Consider the following 21,500-nt stretch of genomic DNA (forward strand, 5'->3'; position numbering starts at 1 on the left):
ACTACAACAACAGGAGACCTGAGTGCAACGCTAGCAGAGGAGCTAAATTGCTTCTTTGCTCGCTTTGAGACATCACAGCAACACTCATCAGCCCCTGCCCTGCCCCCTGCCCTGTGGCCCTCACACCGGTAATCACAAAGTGCTTCGAGAGATTGGTCCTCCAGCACATTAAGGACTATCTCCCCCCAGGCTTCAACCCCTACCAGTTTGCATATCAGACCAACAGATCCACTGAAGATGCCATCGCCATAGCCCTCCACTTAGCGCTGTCACACCTGGAGCAGCAGCAGAGCTACGTCCGGATGCTCTTCGTCGATTATAGTTCTGCTTTCAATACAATAATCCCAGACATTCTCATCACCAAACTCATCAATCTCGGCCCCCCCCCCCCTCACATGTGCCTGGATAAAGGACTTTCTAACCAACCGGCCCCAGACTGTGAGACTCGGCCCCCACCTTTCCTCCACACGGACACTGAGCACCGGCTCCCCACAGGGCTGCGTGCTGAGCCCCCTCCTGTACTGCCTCTACACCCACGACTGTAGTCCTGCCAACAACAGCAACTTGATTGTCAAGTTCGCGGACGACACCACCGTGGTAGGACTCATCTCCGGGGGCGACGAGGTGGCGTACAGAGAGGAGGTCCTGAAGCTGGCAGACTGGTGTTCAGAAAACAACCTGGCCCTGAACACCAGGAAAACCAAGGAGATCATCATCAACTTCAGGAAGCTCAGCACCGACCCCCCCCCCCCCCACTCCACATTAACGGTGAGTGTGTGGAGATGGTCCACACCTTCCGGTTCCTCGGCGTCCTCATCTCCTCTGATTTCGCCTGGACTGAAAACACCACAGCAATCATCAAGAAGGTGCAGCAGCGGTTACAACTCCTGAGAGTACTCAGGAAGTACAACCTGAACTCCTCTCTGCTGCTGGCCTTCTACCGCTCATCTATCGAAAGTATAGGCCTACTCACCTACTGCATCACAGTCTGGTACAGCAGCTGCACCATGGCAGACATGGAGAGGCTTCAGAGAATCATCAAGGCGGCCCACAAGATCATTGGCTGCCCCCTCCCCTCCCTGACGGACATGCTTCACCTCCCACTGCCTCACCAGAGCAAAAAACATCACCAAGGACAATACCCACACTGGCTTCACTCTGTTTGACCTGTTGCCCTCAGGAAGACGCTACAGGTGCATCAAGTCAAAAACAAATAGACTCAAAAACAGTTTCTTTCCCACGGCCATTATCACTCTGAACTCACACATGCACTGACGCACACAGACACACCCTGGACTACCTCAATACATATTGCAATACACCAAACTACCTCACATACTGTGCAATGTACACACATTTTCTGTGCTATATACTGTGCATATAATTTATTTTTATCTATTTATTTTTATATTATTGAAAGTGTTTTATATTGTATTTTTATAGTATGCTTGTTTGCACTGAAGGGGGGAGGGCTTACAATTTCGTTATACAGTAGTATAATGACAATAAAGGCATTCTGATTCTGATTCTGAGGAGACTCTGATTCACTCAACACAGAGACACTGAGGAATCATAACTGGACCAGAGTGTAAACCCAGGATGCAGAGGTTGAGTGAAGGTGGTGTTGAAGGTGTAGATGTGGATCAGTGAGTCAGAGGAGACTCTGTAGAAGGACAGAGAGCCAGCAGGACAGTCCACATACACTGCTACTCTGTTAGAGACAGAGGAGGAGGAGGAGGAGGTGATTGGTGTCAGTATGTCATTGTGATAGACTCTGTAACCATCATCATAGCGGCTCAGACTCCAGGACTGATCGCTCACTCCAAACACACAGTCTCTACTATTTCCTTTCCTTCTGATTCCTCTGTAACTCACTGATATTTCAACCTCTCCTATGCACTTGACCTCCCAGTAATAGCGACCAGTCAGACCAGTTGAACACAGCAGCTGAGGCCAGTGGTCAAATCTGTCTGGATGATCAGGATATGACTGATCCTCCTCCTCTAGTGTCGCCTTCCTGTTGTTGTCAGACAGTTTGATCTTTCTGTGCACTGTGTTTGTGTCGATTGTGAGTCGACAGGAATCTGATGGAGAGAACAAGACACAGCTGCAGTTACAGTATTGATAATGTGATCAGTTATTGACAGTTTGATGAAGACTCATGCCGTTAGTGATGTGACAGTGTGAAGATGGTTGAATGTGCTGCTCAAAGTAAAAACACACTTACACTTCTTCAGACCTGGTGTCAAGAATCGGACTCCAGCAGGCTCCACCCTGAAAGGAGGAGGGGGGTCAGAGCAGCACGTTCTCTGTCAGCATGCACACATGGACATTACATGGCTCTCACACACACACTGTTTTATCTCTGTGTTTACATGGAGGTTTGTATGTATGGATGAACGCTGAGCACAAAGAGGAAGGAGCTGGAGTCTTTATCTAGTGATGATACAGAGCAGGAGGAGAAGAGGAGGAAACACTTCATCATGTGTTTTCTCCATGTGATGTCACTTCAGTGTGAGAGACACACTTTAACTCTCTGACTCTCAAGCTGCACAGTGATGACGACACAATGGGTGGCGCTAACTAGCCCACAGAAGAAGAAGAAGAAAAAGAAGAAGAAGTAGTAGCTGAAGTAGATGGTTTCATCTCTTGTGTTTGTTTGAAGAAAACTCCTCAGGAAGCTGAAGAATGAGGCTGTGAGCAGGTTTCCACAGGAGCCACAGCAGCAGTGAGTGGATGAAGGAGCTCTAATAGAAACCATCTGATCACAGTAACAGGACGGATCAGGATCTCATGATCAATGACTCTGTTCTTCTCTGCTCTTCACACAGATCAGCTGCAACACACTGACTCACTGTGATCAGTCACATCAAGTGGAATAAAGCAGCCGTCCTCAGGACCAGACCTGAGCTCCATCAAACCTGTCCACACATTTTTACTGGACTTGAACTCAGAGTCTAGCCTGACAAGCCAGACTATATCATTAAAATGTATAGTCTGGCAATGACCGGTAGACCTCGGCTCAATCCAGGGGTCGGGATGAAGCCTGTCTTTCAAACTGCCTCTGCACGCAATAGGGTAGCGCTACGACTAATCAGAGCAAAGAGCAGGATGACGTTAGCCTGACAAGCCAATTAAAATGTTTGTCGTCATCGCGTTAAGCAACGCCCAACGACTCTTTAAACAAATAGAGCGCTGTGATTGGTGAACACAAACGGTGTTCGAGACTCAAAAAGTTCCTATGGCTCATTTCTAGACCCACCTACGGAGCAAATATATTTGCTGCCACTAGGGTGCGTCTAGATTTCTAGGCTAGTCAGAGTCCAGAGGAAGCAGAGACACTGTAGAGAAACTGTAGAGCAGAGAGAACCAGGCTCAGCTCAGAGCACATGGACTCAGACAGGAAGTGAAGCTCCAGCTGCTGGAGACTTTCATTATCTGATCTGGAGTCAGATGTGTTTGAGCAGCATACACACAGTCTGAAAACAGCTGTTTGATCATACACACATTCAGCCACAAACACTGATTATTACACTGTTCACTACACTCACTCTCTTCTGATTGACAGCTCCAGGCCTCTGGACAGTGAGGACATCTGGATGTAAATGGTAAATGGACTTGCACTTATATAGCGCTTTTCTAGTCACTCGGACCACTCAAAGCGCTTTACACTGTAATGGTCGCATTCACCCTTTCACACACATTCATACAGCACTGCTCGCAGACAGGCTTTGGAAGATAATCATTCACACACATTCACACAGGGTAGGTGTGGGTTCAGTGTCTTGCCCAAGGACACTTCGACATGCAGACAGGGAATCGAACCGCTGACCTTCCGGTTAGTGAACGACCCGCTCTACCACCTGAGCCACAGCCGCCCAGATGTCACACTTGTGATTTACTGTCTCCTCAACACAACAACAGATCTCATCAGGACAAGATCAGGATCTCAGAGAGACTGCACTGATTATTGATCCTCATCATCTGACCAGACAGAGACCTGATGGTGCCGCCTGATTTCTGTCTCTTATTTCCTCCTTGGTTGGAGACGCTGGGAGACGAATGTCTCTGAGCAGTGGACATGGTTTGATTCTTGTTGCTGTGTTGTTGTTAGTGTGTCTACACTCAACAGGTGTCTACAGTCTCTGGGACTGTTCAGGTCAAACTAGGGCTGGGCGATAAATCGATTTTATCGATTAATTCGAATTTGTACTTTACGTCGATTTATTTAAATGAAAATCGATTTTCTCTTCAACATCCACCACCAACGCTCCCTGCTGGGCTCCCGTAGTTCAGAGTGCGCGCGCCCCCCGCAACATCTCTCCCGTGTTGTTGCTCGCTATGAAAGGAACAAGACCCAAACACTGTCACCACCATGTACCAGCTACTGCAAATGACTGCTAATGACGGCGGCACCAGTTGCCTGTACCCGACGTGGTCCGACTCTCCGACGCCCGACGGTCGGGCCTGTGTGTTCCTGGCTGGTGCGTGGCGGCGGCAACCGGACTGTCGGTGCGGCGGCGGCGGGCATCCCCAGGACAGGGCGCTGTGCGTCAGGGAGAGAAGCAGGGAGACACCGGGTCTAAAGCTCGCGGAGCCGCGGTGTGCACTGTGCAGAGCGACCGCTCAGGCTGCGGTGGTGGTGCTGATAGAGCGGAGTTTATGTTGAACAGGTAGCCTAATCTTTGTTTTTATTGTGGAAGTTGTGAATTCGATATTTTACTCCGCATTCAAAGCTGGCGCCGTGTTTTCTGCTGGCAGCAGGCTTGTTGCTCTGCTCTGCTCTGGGGTCGGGGGTAGGGGTGTCAAACCTGCGGCCCGCAGGCCAAAACTGGTCCAGCAGGGAGTCCAATCTGGCCCTCAGAATGAATTTGCCATGTGTGAAAATTACATAGAAGGAAGAAGAGGCATAATATTGTTGAAATTGCATGTATTTTTGTCAAAACATTTCAGATTGTTCATAATATGTTTTGTAAAAGAATAGTTCATTAACTGTAAACATCTTATAATACAAAGGAAAAAGTTCTTTTTATTTATAGTACCATATCATGCTATTATTTTACTGGTCCGCTCACTTGAGATCCAATTGTGCTGTCGTAGACCATAGCTTTAGGTGAGAGAGGGGGAAAATCGATTTAAATCGTGAATCGGATTTTTTGTAAAAAAATCAGAGATTTTTTTTTAGGCCATATCACCCAGCCCTAGGTCAAACACTCTGTTGGTTCAGGAGCAGTTCAACCAGTTGTAGCTGAAATGTTTCCTGATACACTCTGAAATAAAGTCTGATCCAAACATCTGGAGAGACTCAGAGCACAGCTGCCAACATCTGGTTTCATCACTGAGATCTCTTCTCCAGTGAGTCATGATGAGACACTGAAGTCATCATGAGGAGAAACTCCTGATCCCAGTAGTTCATCACTGTGACTGATGAAAGCTGCGATGAAAGCTACAAAACACTCAAAGATTTTGGCTTCAGTATAAACTGTGTTGGGACGAGTCAGACTGTGACAGAGGACGTCAGTGGAGTGGGCGGAGCTTCACTGTGGCCTAGACCACCTCTGGATATGGTTTGAGTGATCAGATCTGATGTCATCAATGCATCGATCACCTGATGTTAATACCAGGTGTGATCAGGTGTGAACCGGGCCATAGAAAATGTCCCAGCTCCTCCTCCTCTATCAGACAGTGTGTGTGGCTGTAGCAGACTCTCCATACCTGAGAGAGTCCAGTCTCCAGTCTGGAGCCTCCAGTCCAGAAGACAGCAGCTTCACTCCTGAGGCCCCTGGATGATTGTAGCTCAGGTCCAGCTCTCTCAGATGAGAGGGGTTGGAGCTCAGAGCTGAGGCCAGAGAAGCACAGCCTTCCTCAGTGATCAGACATCCTGACAGACTGAACACACACAACAACACACAGGAACCCTCTGTCAGTACCTGCTGCTGTGTTCAAGTGTCATGAGATAAACAGCTGGATGGATCCTCACCTGAGAGTCTCCAGTCTACAGTGTGGACTCTCCAGTCCACCAGACAGCAGCTTCACTCCTGAGTCTTGCAGGTCGTTGTTACTCAGGTCCAGGTGTCTCAGACTAGAGGACTGGGAGCTGAGGACTGAGGACAGAGCTTCACAGCTTCTCTCTGAGAGGTTACAGCTGCTCAGTCTGAAGTGATGATCATGAGCAGTGAAAGAAAAAACAAATATATTATCTCTCCTGTTGAAAACACAAGGTTTCTTTATATCATGATGAATAAATCCAACTATCTCCTAACTTACAGTACTTTGTTGGAGGCTTTGACCACTGGCAGCAGCCTCAGAAGAGCCTCCTCTGAAGCAGAGTATTTCTTCAGGTCAAACACGTCCAGATCTTCTTCTGATGACAGTAAGATGAAGACCAGAGCCGACCATTGAGCAGGAGACAGTTCATCTGTGGAGAGATGTCCTGATCTCAGGGACCGTTGGATCTCCTCCACTAGAGAACGATCATTCAGTTCATTCAGACAGTGGAACAGGTTGATGCTTTTCTCTGCAGAGGGAATCTCTTCAATCTTCTTCTTGATGTACTGGACTGTTTTCTGATTGGACCGTGAGTCACTTCCTGTCTGAGTCATCAGACCTCGTAGGAGAGTCTGATTGGTCTTCAGTGAAAGACCTAGAAGGAAGCGGAGGAACAAGTCGAGGTGTCCATTTGGACTCTGTAAGGCCTCGTCCACAGCACTCTGGTAGAAATGTGTTGATTTGTCTCCAAACACTTGAGACCACCTGGATGTTGTTTGTTGTTGTGACATCAGGTTGAGTCTAGAGTTGATGAAGGTCAGATGAACATGAAGAGCAGCCAGAAACTCCTGAACACTCAGATGGACGAAGCAGAACACCTTGTCCTGGTACAGGCCTCTCTCCTCTTTAAAGATCTGTGTGAACACTCCTGAGTACACTGAGGCTGCTCTGATATCGATGCCACACTCTGTCAGGTCTGATTCATAGAAGATCAGGTTTCCTTTCTGCAGCTGCTCAAAAGCCAGTTTTCCTAGAGACTTGATCATCTTCCTGCTCTCTGGACTCCAGTGTGGATCTGTCTCAGCTCCTCCATCATACTTGACCTTCTTCACTTTGGACTGAACCACCAGGAAGTGGATGTACATCTCAGTCAGGGTCTTGGGCAGCTCTCCTCCGTCTCTGGTCTTCAACAGCTCCTCCAGAACTGTAGCAGTGATCCAGCAGAAGACTGGGATGTGGCACATGATGTGGAGGCTTCGTGATGTCTTTATGTGGGAAATGATCTTTCTGGCCTGCTCCTTATCTCTGAACCTCTTCCTGAAGTACTCCTCCTTCTGTGGGTCAGTGAACCCTCTGACCTCTGTCACCATGCCAACACACTGAGGAGGGATCTGATTGGCTGCTGCAGGTCGTGTGGTTATCCAGAGGCGAGCAGAGGGAAGCAGGTTCCCCCTGATGAGGTTGGTCAGCAGCACATTGACTGAGGTGGACTCTGTCACATCAGTCAGGATCTCAGTGTTGTGGAAGTCCAGAGGAAGTCGACACTCATCCAGACCATCAAAGACGAAGACGACCTGGAACTGATCAAACCTGCAGATTCCTGCTTCTTTGGTTTCAGAGAAGAAGCGATGAACAAGTTCCACCAAGCTGAACTTTTTCTTTTCCAGCACATTCAGCTCTCTGAAGGTGAAGGGAAATGTGAAATATATGTCCTGGTTGTCTTTGTCTTCAGCCCAGTCTAGAGTGAACTTCTGAGTTAAGACTGTTTTCCCAATGCCAGCCACTCCCTTTGTCATCACTGTTCTGATTGGTCGGTCTCTTCCAGGTGGGGCTTTAAAGATGTCTTCCTGTCTGATGGTTTTTTCTGGTCTGTCTGGTTTCCTCGACACTGTTTCAATCTGTCTGACCTCATGTTCATCATTGACCCCTCCAGTCCCTCCCTCTGTGATGTAGAGCTCTGTGTAGATCTGGTTCAGAAGAGTTGGGTTTCCTGCTTTAGAGATCCCCTCAAACACACACTGGAACTTCTTCTTCAGGGCAGATTTGAGTTCACGTTGACAAACTGCTGCAACATGTCCTGATCGAAAACACATGAAATAAGATCAATGAGAAAATATAACATTTTTAAATAATGACTATATGAACAAATTTCCCTCCATGTGTTGATGTCAGTGAACATCTTATTTGTCCATCATGTTGAATCTTTAGAGAAATCCTCTTACTGCTCTGCAGACGCTCAGCCAGCTCCTCCTGCTTCATCCTCCTCAGGAAGTTCAATGTGATCTTCACTAATGCCTCAATGCTGCTCCTCCTCTGCTCTTCATCCTCACTCTGACTCCCTGAGCATTCTGGGTAATCTGGACTCAGAAGCTTGTGCATCTTCTTCAGCTCCTTCTTCACAAAAGTGACCATGTTCTCCTCCAGCAGCTGGAACAGAAACTCTATGAGTGACAACATCAAACTAAAACATTGGGGCCAAACATCAGATCCATGTTGGACAGACTGACAATCCACTGGTGTCAAAGTGTAGCATGGAGATGATTGTGAACACAACAGATGTAACAGCAGCTGTTGGACATGTCCTCACCACAAATATGGAGTCCAGGTGTGTTTGATGCTGCTGGACAGACTGACCACTGGGAACCTCTGAGCTCTCCTGGTCCACTCTGTGGAGGAATCAGTGTCAAGTGAACATCAGTACAGAGAGATACATACAATACAAGATGGACTTTATATGTCCCCTGAGGACGTTCACAACAGACAGAGACGCTTTGGTTTTAGACCTGGTCCAACAACATGCCGTACAAACTGGTTCTTTTCTACAATAACCTGAGTCTGACTGTCAGTTACAGCTTACATCTGATCAGCTGATCCACGTCCTCCTTTAAATTTAATGATCCTGTCCATTGAGTCGTCGCTCTTTAAAGACAGACAGCTGGGTCCAGGAGAGTCTGGTCTCTGCTGGTGGATCCTGAAACAACAACATAACTGATAAATGTGCATGTTGGAGAAAAACTGATGAAAAATATCTTCAATCTTTTGTTGTTTAAGTTGTTTATTATCAGCAGGATAAACCCCTTGAGTTGTCGCAACTTGTTTTCGAAGGGGTCCTTTTAATAAACACAACAACTGACTTTTAGAGAGAAAAGTCTTTCTGACTGTTTTAAATTCTGACCTTCCATCAACAGATCCACTGAAGTTAATAGGATGATTCATGGAGAAGTTACTCTCCATGGACACACAGCCTGATCCAGGTCTAGGTCTTTTTTTATCGTTTGGCCTTCTTAAACTGATTCTCTTTTACTATTGTTGTGACGCTTTTAGTTTTTATTTTGTATTCCTGTATTTTAATGTTGTTTTACTGTTATGTATTTTAATCTGCACCAATCATTTTATTGTTAAGCACCTTGTAACTTTGTTTTGAAAGGTGCTCTACATATAAAATTATTATAGGTCTAGGTCCAGGTCCAGGTCCTGCAGACTGTGCTGCTGCTCTGCCCTTGAACACAACACACACAGAGCTGTGAGCTGAATTGTGAATAATGATGGAGCAGTGATCTGAGTCATGAACAGTTAGAAATCCTCATCTGACCTTTGACCTCTGGTCTGGCTCTGATGTACCCCACACAGAGTGGTTTTAGAGGGAGGGGCTCCCTCCTCTCTGTCCTCACACTGATCCATGCTGCTGAGGTCACATCCACATCAGCTCACACACACTTTGTAGCTTCACCTGCAGAGGAAACACACATCATTCATCTGCACAGCAGCTCACATGTCCATCATGTCTCCAGCTGCTCCTCCACTGATTGGCTCTTCTTCTCTGCTTCATATCAATTTCAATTTTTTAATTTATTTAAAAGGGACAATGTACAGTTAAAACATAAATGTTGCCATTTGATGCACTATACCAGATTATAGCTTTAAGCTAATTTGCATCTGTAGTCCCTTGGCAGGTCACAAAAATACAACACAGTAACAAGACAGATTAAACAGTATACAGGGATAAAACACCACAGCAACATGGCTACACACGTCTGCGTGCAACTCCCCCCACCTCCCTCATCCCACCCACGCCCACACCCACACACACAAAAGGAAGTCTAAGGACCAAATTAGTGGTTGCAGAGCTGAGCAGCTTTTAACAGATTTTTTAGGTTAGATTTGAAAACTCTGAGAGAGCTACTGCTCCTTACGGCGTCAGGTAAGGTATTCCACTGGTTTGTGGCTCTTACAGAAAAAGCAGATTGCCCCGCTACAGTGCGGCGAAATGGTATGGTACAATCTCGTATGGAGGATATTCTAGTGGATCTGATGGAATTTGACGAGCGAGCATGGACAAAAACACATAATGGCTGTGGGGCCAAACCATTTAAAATTTTATAGACCATACACAAATTGGCGAATAACCTAAAATTCAATTCAATTCAATATCAGTGTCAGTTGAATGCAGTCACACAGCAGTGAGGAAGAGGAAGCTGCCATCAGCTGCTGTACTTCTACTATCAGTCCACTAGATGGCGTCATGAAGCTGCAGTGAAGTGAAGAGCCCAGCAACATGATCCATGGACGACTGTTTCCATCCACTGACACACACAAGGACTGAGATCCACTGAGTTGATGTGACACAGTCTCTGTGTGGACAGCGTCCCTGTAGAAAACCACTGGATCAAACAAGCTACAGCTGATTATTACACACACAGCAACTGGACCTCAACTTATTTCACCACACAGCTATCACACTATCACTACATTCAATCATTTCACTCACACTGGAAATTCAAAAATATGTAATAAATATATGTAAAAACATGAGGTAATAAGTGGTGCTTACAGTACCATTTAGTATTAAAAACATTAAAAAAGTGTTATTAAAAAAAGAGCAGTTTTAAAATGATTATATGCGCATTGTTTTATTTAAAAGGTAATGTATTTCTGCAAACGGTCTAAACCAGCATCTATGGGGTTAATAGTGATCAGCCGGATCGTCAGGTAAGCCAAAGTGTTTCAGCACGGACAAGAGAGAGTGAGGGACAGGCTAGGAGAGCACGGCCAGAGTGAAGCTAAAGAGTGAGCGTAACAAAGAGATTTTAGTTAGAGTTAGAGAGTTTCAGAGTTAAAGTAACATTGCAGAGTTTTTCGGCCTTAAAATAATGTTTCCAGACTCATTGCAATGGTAGAAAAATGGTTAATAGGATGAATGGTGCTCGCGTCGGCTGAAACTGCACTATGTAACTTCCCTGCACGGGTACGAAACACCGCCCCCCTCCTCCCCTCTGCGTAGAGGGAGAGACGTGGTGGGTAAAAGCGAAACTTACGGTTCCCCTCCGGTCATCGCCGCTGCCGCCCCCCCAACCACCTGCCACACAGTCTCCTTGCAAACATGTGGGAAATACTGTCGTTTATTAATGGGAATAAACGCTGGATGCGCTAGCTGATAAGTTTCGTTTTCGTTAAGTTTCGTTTTTCCCACCAGATGGTGGAAGTACTGAGCTGAAACTCCGCAATGGTGCTTTAAGTTGTGAAGTAGTAGTGAACAAACTAGCGTGTAACTTGTGTTTTATGATTGTTTGCACGACAACCAGTGAGAAGAGAGACGAGCTGCATATTGAGAAACGGGAGGAATTTCTACATGTAGTTCAAGACTGTTTACGTTTTGTGCTAATGCTAATGCTAACGCTTAGCCACCCGAGTTGGTTCATTAGAAGTGGACATTTTCTAGTTAAAGTTTGACTCCCTCAGTTAGACAGTTTGAGGGTTTTAGCTGCTGCTTTCGACCTGAAGACAGAGAAGAGACCCAGACAGAGTTTCATGGCAACGGGAGGAGAAAAGAGAAACCGACTGAGTCCATGTTGAAATGCTGATCGGATGCTGAGCCTGCTGCACCTGTGACTGTTGGAGGAAGGATAGGACAGAAACATTAACTCAGGTATTTATTAATTTCTTTGCTCGCTGACGAGTGAACCAGTCATTAAGTTTTGGGCCACAACGAACACGAGCACTGCATCAGGCCTGCTACGGTACATTTTAATTTAGCTGCCGACTTTTTATTAGGGCCACGGGCAATCGCACCGGGCACTGATCCCAACAGCTATGAAATAGCTGCAGGGACCAGTGCCCGGGCAATACTGTTATTGTGTGGATTTTTTCCTACTTATTATTATCTTATCACACAATAGTATTCACACTATTGTTCTTCCACTCCGCCATTTTCTTTATATTTTTTGACACTTAACTAGTCCTTCATACTTTACAATTCTCACATCAAAATGTTCAGCCTTTTCGGGACAGGTGTGCTATGACTTTTCTCTTTTCAACTATTCATACTTTTTGCAATATTCAACTATTTCTGTTTTTTTTTCCCCATAGAGAATGCATTGGAACAGTCTTGAAACTCTTCAAATCTTCTTACTTCTTTCAGCCTTGAAAGCGTCCACATACTTTCAGCTAGAGACTTCATTCAAATTCTGAGCTGTAGACAAACTTCTAATTTATTAATCCTGTATGAACAACTTTTTCATAGCTTGTACCGTTTTTGAGATTCAGCCCAATGCATTTTTTTTCACAGCAGAGTAGCAGGAGCTCAACTTTTTAATTCGCTGGAATGGGCATTATACTTTGTTTGATTTCATCAAAAAATAGTCACAAGTCACAAAAAGGTCCTCTACTTACTTGTTGTGGCTCATTTATACTATTTTCTTTTTCTTTTAAGCATCATTGAAAAATCTCACATTCATCAAAGTCTCAACCTCTCTTTGCACAAGTCCAGTGTAGTGTAGTGGTTAAGGTGGCTGCTTGCCAACCTCAAGGTCACTGGTTTGAATCCAAGGGGAGCACTCTTGTTATGTTATGTTGAATTCTGCTCCCCTCCCCCACCCTCAATTGGTTACAGGTGTTCGTTAAGAGACTCATTCATTCCTAGTGCCACAGTTTGCAGCACATCATCACATTACAATCAATGACAACATGCTTAAGTGTGTGCTCTCTGTGGTGAAGTGGCAGAGTAAAGGTTTATAGATCATGAGGTCATGGGTTCGATTCCTGCCTCATTCATGTCGTACTTTCTGCTAGATACTTCGATCAATTTCTGATCTGTAGACAAACTAATGGCACATTTATACTCTTTTCTTTCTTTTTTTAAGCATCATTGAAAAATCTCAATCTCAAGTCTCAACCTCTCTTCAGAAGTCAGTGAGCCTCTTATACAGGGATTTTTTTTACTCTTCTCTAATTGAATGTAACTATGGTGAAGTGGTTACATCAGTGGGCTGATGTACAGAAGGTTGTGGGTTCAATCCCTTCCTTGGACATGTTTCTTGTATGCCATTCTGCATGTCTTTGTCAATTTATTCTGCTAATTCAGCATGGTTCAGCAATGGCTTTCAGCATTCACACCATTTCCATTTTTGGAAATGCTTTTTCTAGTTAGTGTGAAATTGTTATTCTGTTCGGCCATTTTCTGCCTTTTTTCGGCATTTAACTAGTCCTTCATACTTTGTGCTATTTCAACAATTCAAATATCAAAACGTGCTGCCTTTTCGGGACAGGTGTGCTATGACTTTTCTCTTTCATACTATTTATACTTTTTAAAATATTTAACTTTTTCTGCAAATTTTTTCCCCATAGGAATGCATTGAAAACGTCTTGAAACTTTTAAAATCTTCTTACTACTTTGAACCTCTAAAACTTCAGCCTACTTCCTCCCACAGACTCCATTTGTCTTTTTAATTGTAGACAAACTTTTAATCTATTCCCGTATGACTCATCTTATTGATATCTTCAACAGTTTTAGATTGTTGGCTGTTTTAAAATCATTAAAATTTTTGACAAAATCCAGCTTTATAATGGGTGTGTGTTGCGTCTAACGAGCAGGGCTTAGAGTGAGTGACATCATCGTTAGAGTGAGAGGGATAGTGTAGTGTATTTTCTACCTCCTAATTTGTAAGTAATTTACTCTGAGAGTTACTTTTGTGTTTAGTATATAATCCACTTTAAATTCTTTACTTTTATCTTTAGAATTGTCTTTCATCTCCAGGTGTGTCCTTTACCTGCCTGAAGGTAAATGACTGGTATAATAAACAAGGCTTTGTTTAGACTGAAGACTATACTGTATGTTTACGTTAGGTCACTTTTGCTGGACATTGGTATTTGGTCTGTTTTACCCACGTTTAAGTTAGCCTAAGGATAATTGCCTGGTCAAGATGTCAAATACCAGAGGGTAATTTAGACATGTTAGGTTTTGTCTTAGTTTGTGACCATCCTGGTCACCTACATTCTTCTGTTTAGAGAGGTGGCGTTTTAGAGTATATAAGGTCTGGACTTTTGGCCAAGACCCAGAGGTCTCGTAATTGGCTATAGAGGCTTCTCAAAGATTCGGCTTTTTGACACTGTATCTTTTTTGTAATAAATCATTTTTTACCATCTACAAAGAAGACGTGTCAGAGTGGTCATCTTTTCATCAGCATCAACATCGAAATATACCACAATAGAAAAAACATTCAGGATTTTTTCTGGATAAATTGCCAGCACGGCCACAAATTAAACTCTAGACACATGATTTCCTCACTGTTTGTAGCCACACTTGTCGTGTCTCATTTGATGTGCTCAAAACAGCAGACAGACTTACAGAATTGTCTCAGTGAGCCTAATTGTGCAGCTAGACCGGCTCCAGTGGCTCATCCACTTCAATATAAAAGTAGGAGCTGATTTTTTTAGAAAAACAGAAATGCCCCCCTTTATACCTTGCGACCCTGAGAAAAGTATTTACCCTACAAACATTTAATGCACATCAATGTGCTCAGGAAGGTCTCCTTAATTGCCCCAGTAGTCATGGCCACATTCTGATAAGAGGTACGGTTCTCTTTTTATGGGCTGTTTTCGGAAGCTGCACAGAGCTCAAGTCTCTCTGCTCTGCTCTGCTCTGTGTGCAGTTAGTCCAGCTGTAGTGGCCAGCTCATTATCATGTCTATAAATAGAACAGTGCAGGTGCAGCCTGGCCGCTCGTTAAGATGTTTTTAAACACAGCCCCACACAGACACATGATAAACCAGACTGACAGAGGATGTCCACGCACAAACACAGGCATCACACTCACACAGACAGACACACACAGACACTCACACACAGTCACACATGCACACATACACAAACAGATAAACACACAAACACAACACTTTTCCACACAGTAAAATGTAAGCAGTTAGTTGAGTCGCCATGGTAACTTCTGAGGGCAGGCTGCAGGTCTAATCAATCAGATCATCAGGGAGAGAGGAGTTCTGTGGCGCGTAACAGTTTTACTTTCTGCACATGTACGTGCAGACAGAGAGACCGTCAGACTCACACACCCAGACACACACACAGGTATTTATTTTTTTCTCATGAATTTAAGTTCAGACGTTTAGTCTTTCCAACTCTATTAGTAGTACAATTACAGGTGGAGCCAGGACATAGGATGCAGCTTTTAACATGTGTCCTATCTATCTATCTATCTATCTATCTATCTATCTATCTATCTATCTATCTATCTATCTATCTATCTATCTATCTATCTATCTATCTATCTATATATCTATCTATCTATCTATCTTTCTTTTACCCCATTTCTTTTTACTTCTTTGTTTCTTTCTTTTTTTCTGTCTCTCTTTCTACTCATTTTCTCTTTCTTTGTTTCTACCCCATTTCTTTCTTTCTTTCTTTCTTTCTTTCTTTCTTTCTTTCTTTCTTTCTTTCTTTCTTTCTTTTGTGGTATATTGATGTGTTGATGAAGAGAAGGGATCACCGCCGACACGTCTTTTCTTGCATTCAAAAAGAGTTTATTACAAGAAGAAGAACAGTGTACAAAAATGCCGAATCGTGGAGCATCTCTGGTGCCAAGAATTGAGATGACTCTCTCTTGGCCTGAAACCTCAAACCTTATATACGTTTTCTAAAACTCCACCTTCTCCCACAGAAGGACATAACTGACCAGGATGGTCAGACAAAGACAAGATCTAAAAACAGAATTTATCCTTAGCTTTCTGACTTTTAACCTCTTGACCAAGCTAACTTAAGAATAGATAGTGTCCAGTATCCCCAGAAACTATGACCCACTAAAGAAGGGCAATAGACAAGAAACACATGTCTCAGGATACCTGACAAGACAGATTCTTTCTGGGCTAAATATAAAACCAGTGAAGCAGGGCATTAGTCTACACATTTCTTTACTCTAGAAAATACACAAAGAAGAACATAAGATAATACAAGACAATAAAGAAAAGAGTTTAGGCGGATAATATACTACACTTTCTACCGCTCTCTGTATATCTCTCTCTTTCATTTGTCCACCCCAATTTCTTTCCTTCTTTCTTACCCCTCTGTCTCTTTCATTCATTCTCTATTCTCTTTATCTTCTATTATTCTGTTTTTCTTACCCTTTTCTTTCTCTATCTACCCTTCTCTCTGTGTCCTCTTTCTTTCTGTCCTTTTGTTCTTTCTTTCTTTCTCCATCTATCCTTCCCATTTTCTTTCTTTCCTTCTGTCCTTTCTTTCTTTCTTTCTTTCTTTCTTTCTTTCTTTCTTTCTTTCTTTCTTTCTTCAGCTCATTCAGCATTGTTTCAACAATTTCTTCAGCTCATTCAGCATTGCTTTCAGCATTCACACCATTTCCATTCTTGGAAATGTTTTTTCTAGTTATTTTTCCACTTCCGGCCAACTTTCGGTTCCAAATTATATATCAGAACGTGTGTCCTGATCGGGATCGGTGTGCTATTACTTTTCTCAACAGTTTACGAAAAACTGCGCAAAATTTTGCATTGAAGTCAATGAGACGGGCGGAAAAAAAAGAGCGAAAAACACCAATCATTGGAGTTTAACAAACGTCTACTGCTCAGGCATACTTTCACCTAGAGACTTCATTTAAACTTTAAACAGACTAAGTCTTGTGTATTGGTGTATTACTCCACGTTTTGATAGGTCATATAGTTTTTGATCAATCCCTGTTCAATGACCATGATCATTTTTGGAAAAATTATGAGATTATAATGGGTGTGTATTGCACGGAATGTTCGTGTCAGGGTGCGTGACATCATCGGTTAGAGTGGGAGAGATGCCAGAAAAACTCCAGATTTTTTCTCTTTCCAAACTCCAAACGGCCACAATTTACACTCCACACACATAATTTCTTCAGAATTTGTAGACAAACTTGTTCTGTCACTCATCATCTGCTCAAAATATCAGAGAGACTTACAGAATTTAAACTCGGAGCCTCTTAGTGCGGCCACGTCTGTCTCTGCTCCTCATTGACTCCAATACAAATATTTTCTTAGAGAAGCAGAACGGCCTGATGTTTTAAAACTGCCATCCTCTCCAAAATATTTACTGTAGAAACACCAAATCGTACCAAAATTTTCAGTAAGTCCTTAGACCAATGTGATTTGTGTTTTGTTCTGATAAGAGTTACCGTTTTCTCACGCTAAGCCTAAATGTGAGACCAGTGCAGAGGCAGAAAATCGCTCTTTTTCTCCACGTTTCTGTCTGTCTCAGCCTGGGGGGGCCCCTATCGCCGTGGTCCTCAGGCCAGAGCTCGTTAACTTCATAAATAATCCACATGGCGCTCGTTTAAATGTTAATAAACACAGACACAGCTAGATCAGACTGACACAGGACGCAGCTCATAGTCACACACACACAGAGAGACTCTAGACTCCGTGGGTTTGATTCCCATGTTGACAGAGATGGCAAAACCGGCAGTAGCCCCGTGGGCCTTTCAAAATTTCCCGAGAGGAAATTTTCTAGTTTCATTTTCATATTTCACTTGAAATAATCATTTTTTTATTAAAGGAGCATTATCGCAAATCCAAATTCTTAATTTGGCCACTAGATGGAGCCAGGCGGAGCTTATCAGATATAAACAAGTGGGCAGCTGTCAGAGAGAGAGAACAGCCTCGTTTAGTCCCCCACCCGCCCCCCCTCCTCCTCCCTCCTCCCTCCTCCCTCCTCCCCCCTTCTCCTCCCTCACCAGGCTGAATGAACGTGCAATCGTGGGAAAAAGAAAACTCGCTAGTGGAAGCGGCAGCTCTACGTCGCGCACAACCACAACAACGACAACAACAGCAACTGCAACTTCCTCCTCCTTAATAACGCTGAGAGGACAGCTGAAGAAAGACACAGGGATGTGGAGACAAAGTGTTCTACCGAGCGATTCAGTGACTGTAAGCAGCCTGACACTGCTACATTACTATTTACTGTTGCATTTTTCCGGTTCGGAGGTCAGATTTGCGAGTTCCGAGTGCAATTGAACGCAGCAAGCGCCGGGCCGGCTTGATCATAACAAAGACAAATGCTGCATTTGCCCCACGGACACTACACTGTTGGCGATTTTTTTTGTAAATTTAGTTATGGCTCCCCCCGACCCATCTTTTGCATATTTCATCTTATTTTATGCTATTACTGCTGTATTTGCGATAATGCTCCTTTAAAGCGAAATTCCGGCGTAAGTGTAAACCATGGTCAAACACACCGTAACACCGAGTTAGACCCCCCCTCGAGAGATCAATTTGCCCGACCGCTACATTCACGAGATCCACCAACTTCAGCAAATACCGCAATATCGCCACACACGGCGCTCTCCGGATCCACTGTCTGACCGCAACCAAAACGCCACCATTTGCCCAAAATAATGCTCAGAACTGCACCAAATGTCATCAATAGTACACACAGGGTCCCAGCACGTAGTACGAGTTGTCAAACATCTGCTAGCTTTGCCTGTTTTCTTTAGCAAGGAGACCAGATACAACTCACCTACTTCTCCTCCTGGAGCCGCTTGTTGGTGAGGAAGCCCTGACAAGTCGATTACCGAGTGCACCAGCAAAAAACGTAAATTTAAAAATGCTCATTTGCGCCTACATCGTGGCCAGCACTCGATAATAATAGTTATAAAGTGATATGCAAGATAAAAAAAAAAAAAACTCTGATTGTATTTCCATGAGGTAATTGTTGATTGAGCTGCGGAACTCCGGTGCACTCGGTGATCGACTCGTCAGGGCTTCCTCACCAACAAGCGGCTCCAGGAGGAGAAGTAGGTGAGTTGTATCTGGTCTCCTTGCTAAAGAAAACAGACAAAGCTAGCAGATGTTTGACAACTCGTACTACGTGCTGGGACCCTGTGTGTACTATTGATGACATTTGGTGCAGTTCTGAGCATTATTTTGGGCAAATGGTGGCGTTTTGGTTGCGGTCAGACAGTGGATCCGGAGAGCGCCGTGTGTGGCGATATTGCGGTATTTGCTGAAGTTGGTGGATCTCGTGAATGTAGCGGTCGGGCAAATTGATCTCTCGAGGGGGGGTCTAACTCGGTGTTACGGTGTGTTTGACCATGGTTTACACTTACGCCGGAATTTCGCTTTAAGTAAATTATTGAGAAGTATTTTTCTGAAAGCTTGTCTTGTGTTACGGATGGAATCATTTCATTCGGAGAGAGACATTTAAAGACATATAAAATTCTTTATTAAAACTATATCTTAAGAAAGGGACGGAAGCGAACAATGAACTTGAACAATTTTTTAAAAATCATGTTTTTCATAGTAACTTTTTTCTGACTTAGCTATTGAGATTTCAAAATCCCACAAGAAGCTCCCACCTGCAAGTAACGTAAGGACTGATTTCAAAATAAAGGTGCTACATCAGACTGCTCTGATATTTTCTGAGTTACACTCTCTGAGGAGGTGTTCTGTAGTTTTCTTTCAATATGAACCTGAATTTACTGGGAACACAGTGAAAGTGAGTAAAATGAGTGAGGTTTTCCTTTGAAAATCTACAATGCCGGTGATAGCTCGACTCTTTTTTGTGGAGCATACCGTATCCTTGGATGTATCTCATGGATCTAAGATGTATAGATTTGTGATGAAGTGGAGGCTTGACTGCAGCGGTTAAACGTTACATGCAGGCGGGAGCTTCTTGTGTGATTTTGAAATCTCATTAAGTCGATTAATTTAATATCTTAAAAAAGCCCTGCCCTCATCAATAGGACTACTGAGGGGAGCACTACAGATAGAAAAAGAGTCTCCAGGTGTCACTGACACTTATTGAACAACTGTTGCAGCTCCAAAGGATTCTTCAACACAATATTGATCATTTGATCCAATAATCAATAACCCGGAGTGTTTTTGTGTGAAAATACTCAAGGGAAGTAAGAATCTGATGTTGAACATTGATCCAACACTGACAAATCAATAATAAAATCTCAGAAAAACACTGATGACAACATGTAGTGGTCAGTATTGATCAGGGATAGTCAACAACATTCAATAGTAACATTCATCATTGACATTGCGAATGTTGCTTCTGCTCTTCTACCGACAAAAACCACACAACATGACGGACACGGTTCGGTCCAGACTTTACAGTTACAGCTCTGACTCAGCTACAGTAACATTATAGTAACACAACAACAACACAATGACAAGCTGGGGACAGAACCGGTGTTTACGAGCAAAATATTAAAACTGTTCACGTTACCTTCACAGGAGAAAATAAAGCTGCATCACAAGTTACAACTGTTGGTTCAAAATGAAACTTTTAAACTGTGACTCGCCTGTTGGAGGAGACGCTGTTTAACTTGATTAACCTGCTCCGCTGCTCTTTGCTCCATTTTTCTCTCTGTATCTCTCTTAACTGATAAACTAAACGCGTGAGGAATCCCGTTGTGGCCCGTTTAATGTTACAAAGCTGTTGTAAATCCAGCATTTGTCATGCGTCATGCATTTGACCTGCGTTTTGTCCACTTTTGGTTATGTGCATCTTTTCTGAAGGTAAACTGTTATGAGCCATCAGGGCCACTCTAAGATCCATTACAAACGTGATCAGTTGCAGTTTTTAGATCGAGATTCAAAGGGTTATAAACAAACAGGAGCAGGTTTGGTGGGGACAAAGTATCTTGAAACCTGATCACGGAGGTTTTTTTCATGATTATTTTCCGTAGTGGTACGGACCTCCTATTTTGAAGTTTGCGGGCTTCAGAGAAAGGGCACATCAGATTTGAGTCAACAGTAAAGATCCTTGCTGTGATGGGAACAAGGTATTGTGTGTTTTGATTTATTTTATTGGATTTAGAATGTATTTTGGTCAATTTATTTACAACAAAGTGTTTTAATGTAGGCTATCGACCTGTCAACAGTGATGCTAATGCTAGCTTCATAGCAAAATGTACTGATATTCGCCAGATCACAGTTATGTAAAGTTTCATTTCAGTCACTTTTTAGTAAGTCGGAATAATTGACAATACGGATAATTTGTGTCTGTTTGTCTGGTGCCATCTGGTGGAAAGAAGATGATTTAATAGATAATAGCACAGTGTTTTCTAACAGTGTTGTGTGTATCAAAAATGTAGAAATGAGATTTTTTAAAAGCATTAACATTATTTACATAATTTCTACATGAGATCAGACAGTTTGTGGTTCACCTGCACCAAAAAAGTCTGAATAGTGGTTCCTATCACTGAGACGACTCAGATAGACTCAGATCAGAGGATTCAAACTAAA

General features: G+C 43.5%; 1 protein-coding gene and 1 long non-coding RNA gene across 2 annotated transcripts; both read right to left on the reverse strand.

The window, feature by feature from the left end:
* Positions 1-1,990: 1,990 nt before the first annotated feature.
* Positions 1,991-5,893, reverse strand: LOC146975622 (uncharacterized). Its single transcript, XR_015037448.1, has 3 exons — positions 5,716-5,893; positions 2,228-2,274; positions 1,991-2,084 (listed from the first exon to the last, which is right to left on the reverse strand). It is a non-coding gene; the product is annotated as an uncharacterized LOC146975622 (long non-coding RNA).
* An 83-nt stretch (positions 5,894-5,976) lies between these two features.
* LOC146975623 (protein NLRC3-like) lies at positions 5,977-20,496 on the reverse strand. The gene is made up of 8 exons (XM_085794628.1): positions 20,479-20,496; positions 9,581-9,718; positions 8,846-8,959; positions 8,576-8,654; positions 8,211-8,415; positions 7,738-8,065; positions 6,268-7,668; positions 5,977-6,154 (listed from the first exon to the last, which is right to left on the reverse strand). The coding sequence occupies exons 2-8, from the start codon at positions 9,667-9,669 to the stop codon at positions 5,977-5,979; spliced, it is 2,394 nt and encodes a 797-aa protein (XP_085650754.1). The 5' UTR covers positions 9,670-9,718; positions 20,479-20,496.
* Positions 20,497-21,500: the final 1,004 nt, after the last annotated feature.

The sequence above is a fragment of the Trachurus japonicus genome, chromosome 13 (assembly GCF_045865225.1).
Source record: "Trachurus japonicus isolate A0001 chromosome 13, Traja_1.0".
NCBI classification, from domain to species: domain Eukaryota; kingdom Metazoa; phylum Chordata; class Actinopteri; order Carangiformes; family Carangidae; genus Trachurus; species Trachurus japonicus.

Excerpts from the sequence above, each read along its gene's own strand:
- LOC146975623 (XM_085794628.1), bottom strand. The coding sequence starts at position 9,669 with ATGGATCAGTGTGAGGACAGAGAGGAGGGAGCCCCTCCCTCTAAAACC. Across the intron at positions 8,655-8,845 it reads CGTGGATCAGCTGATCAGAT|AGTGGACCAGGAGAGCTCAG; the intron begins GTAAGCTGTAAC and ends ATTCCTCCACAG. Across the intron at positions 8,066-8,210 it reads GGCTGAGCGTCTGCAGAGCA|GACATGTTGCAGCAGTTTGT; the intron begins GTAAGAGGATTT and ends GTTTTCGATCAG.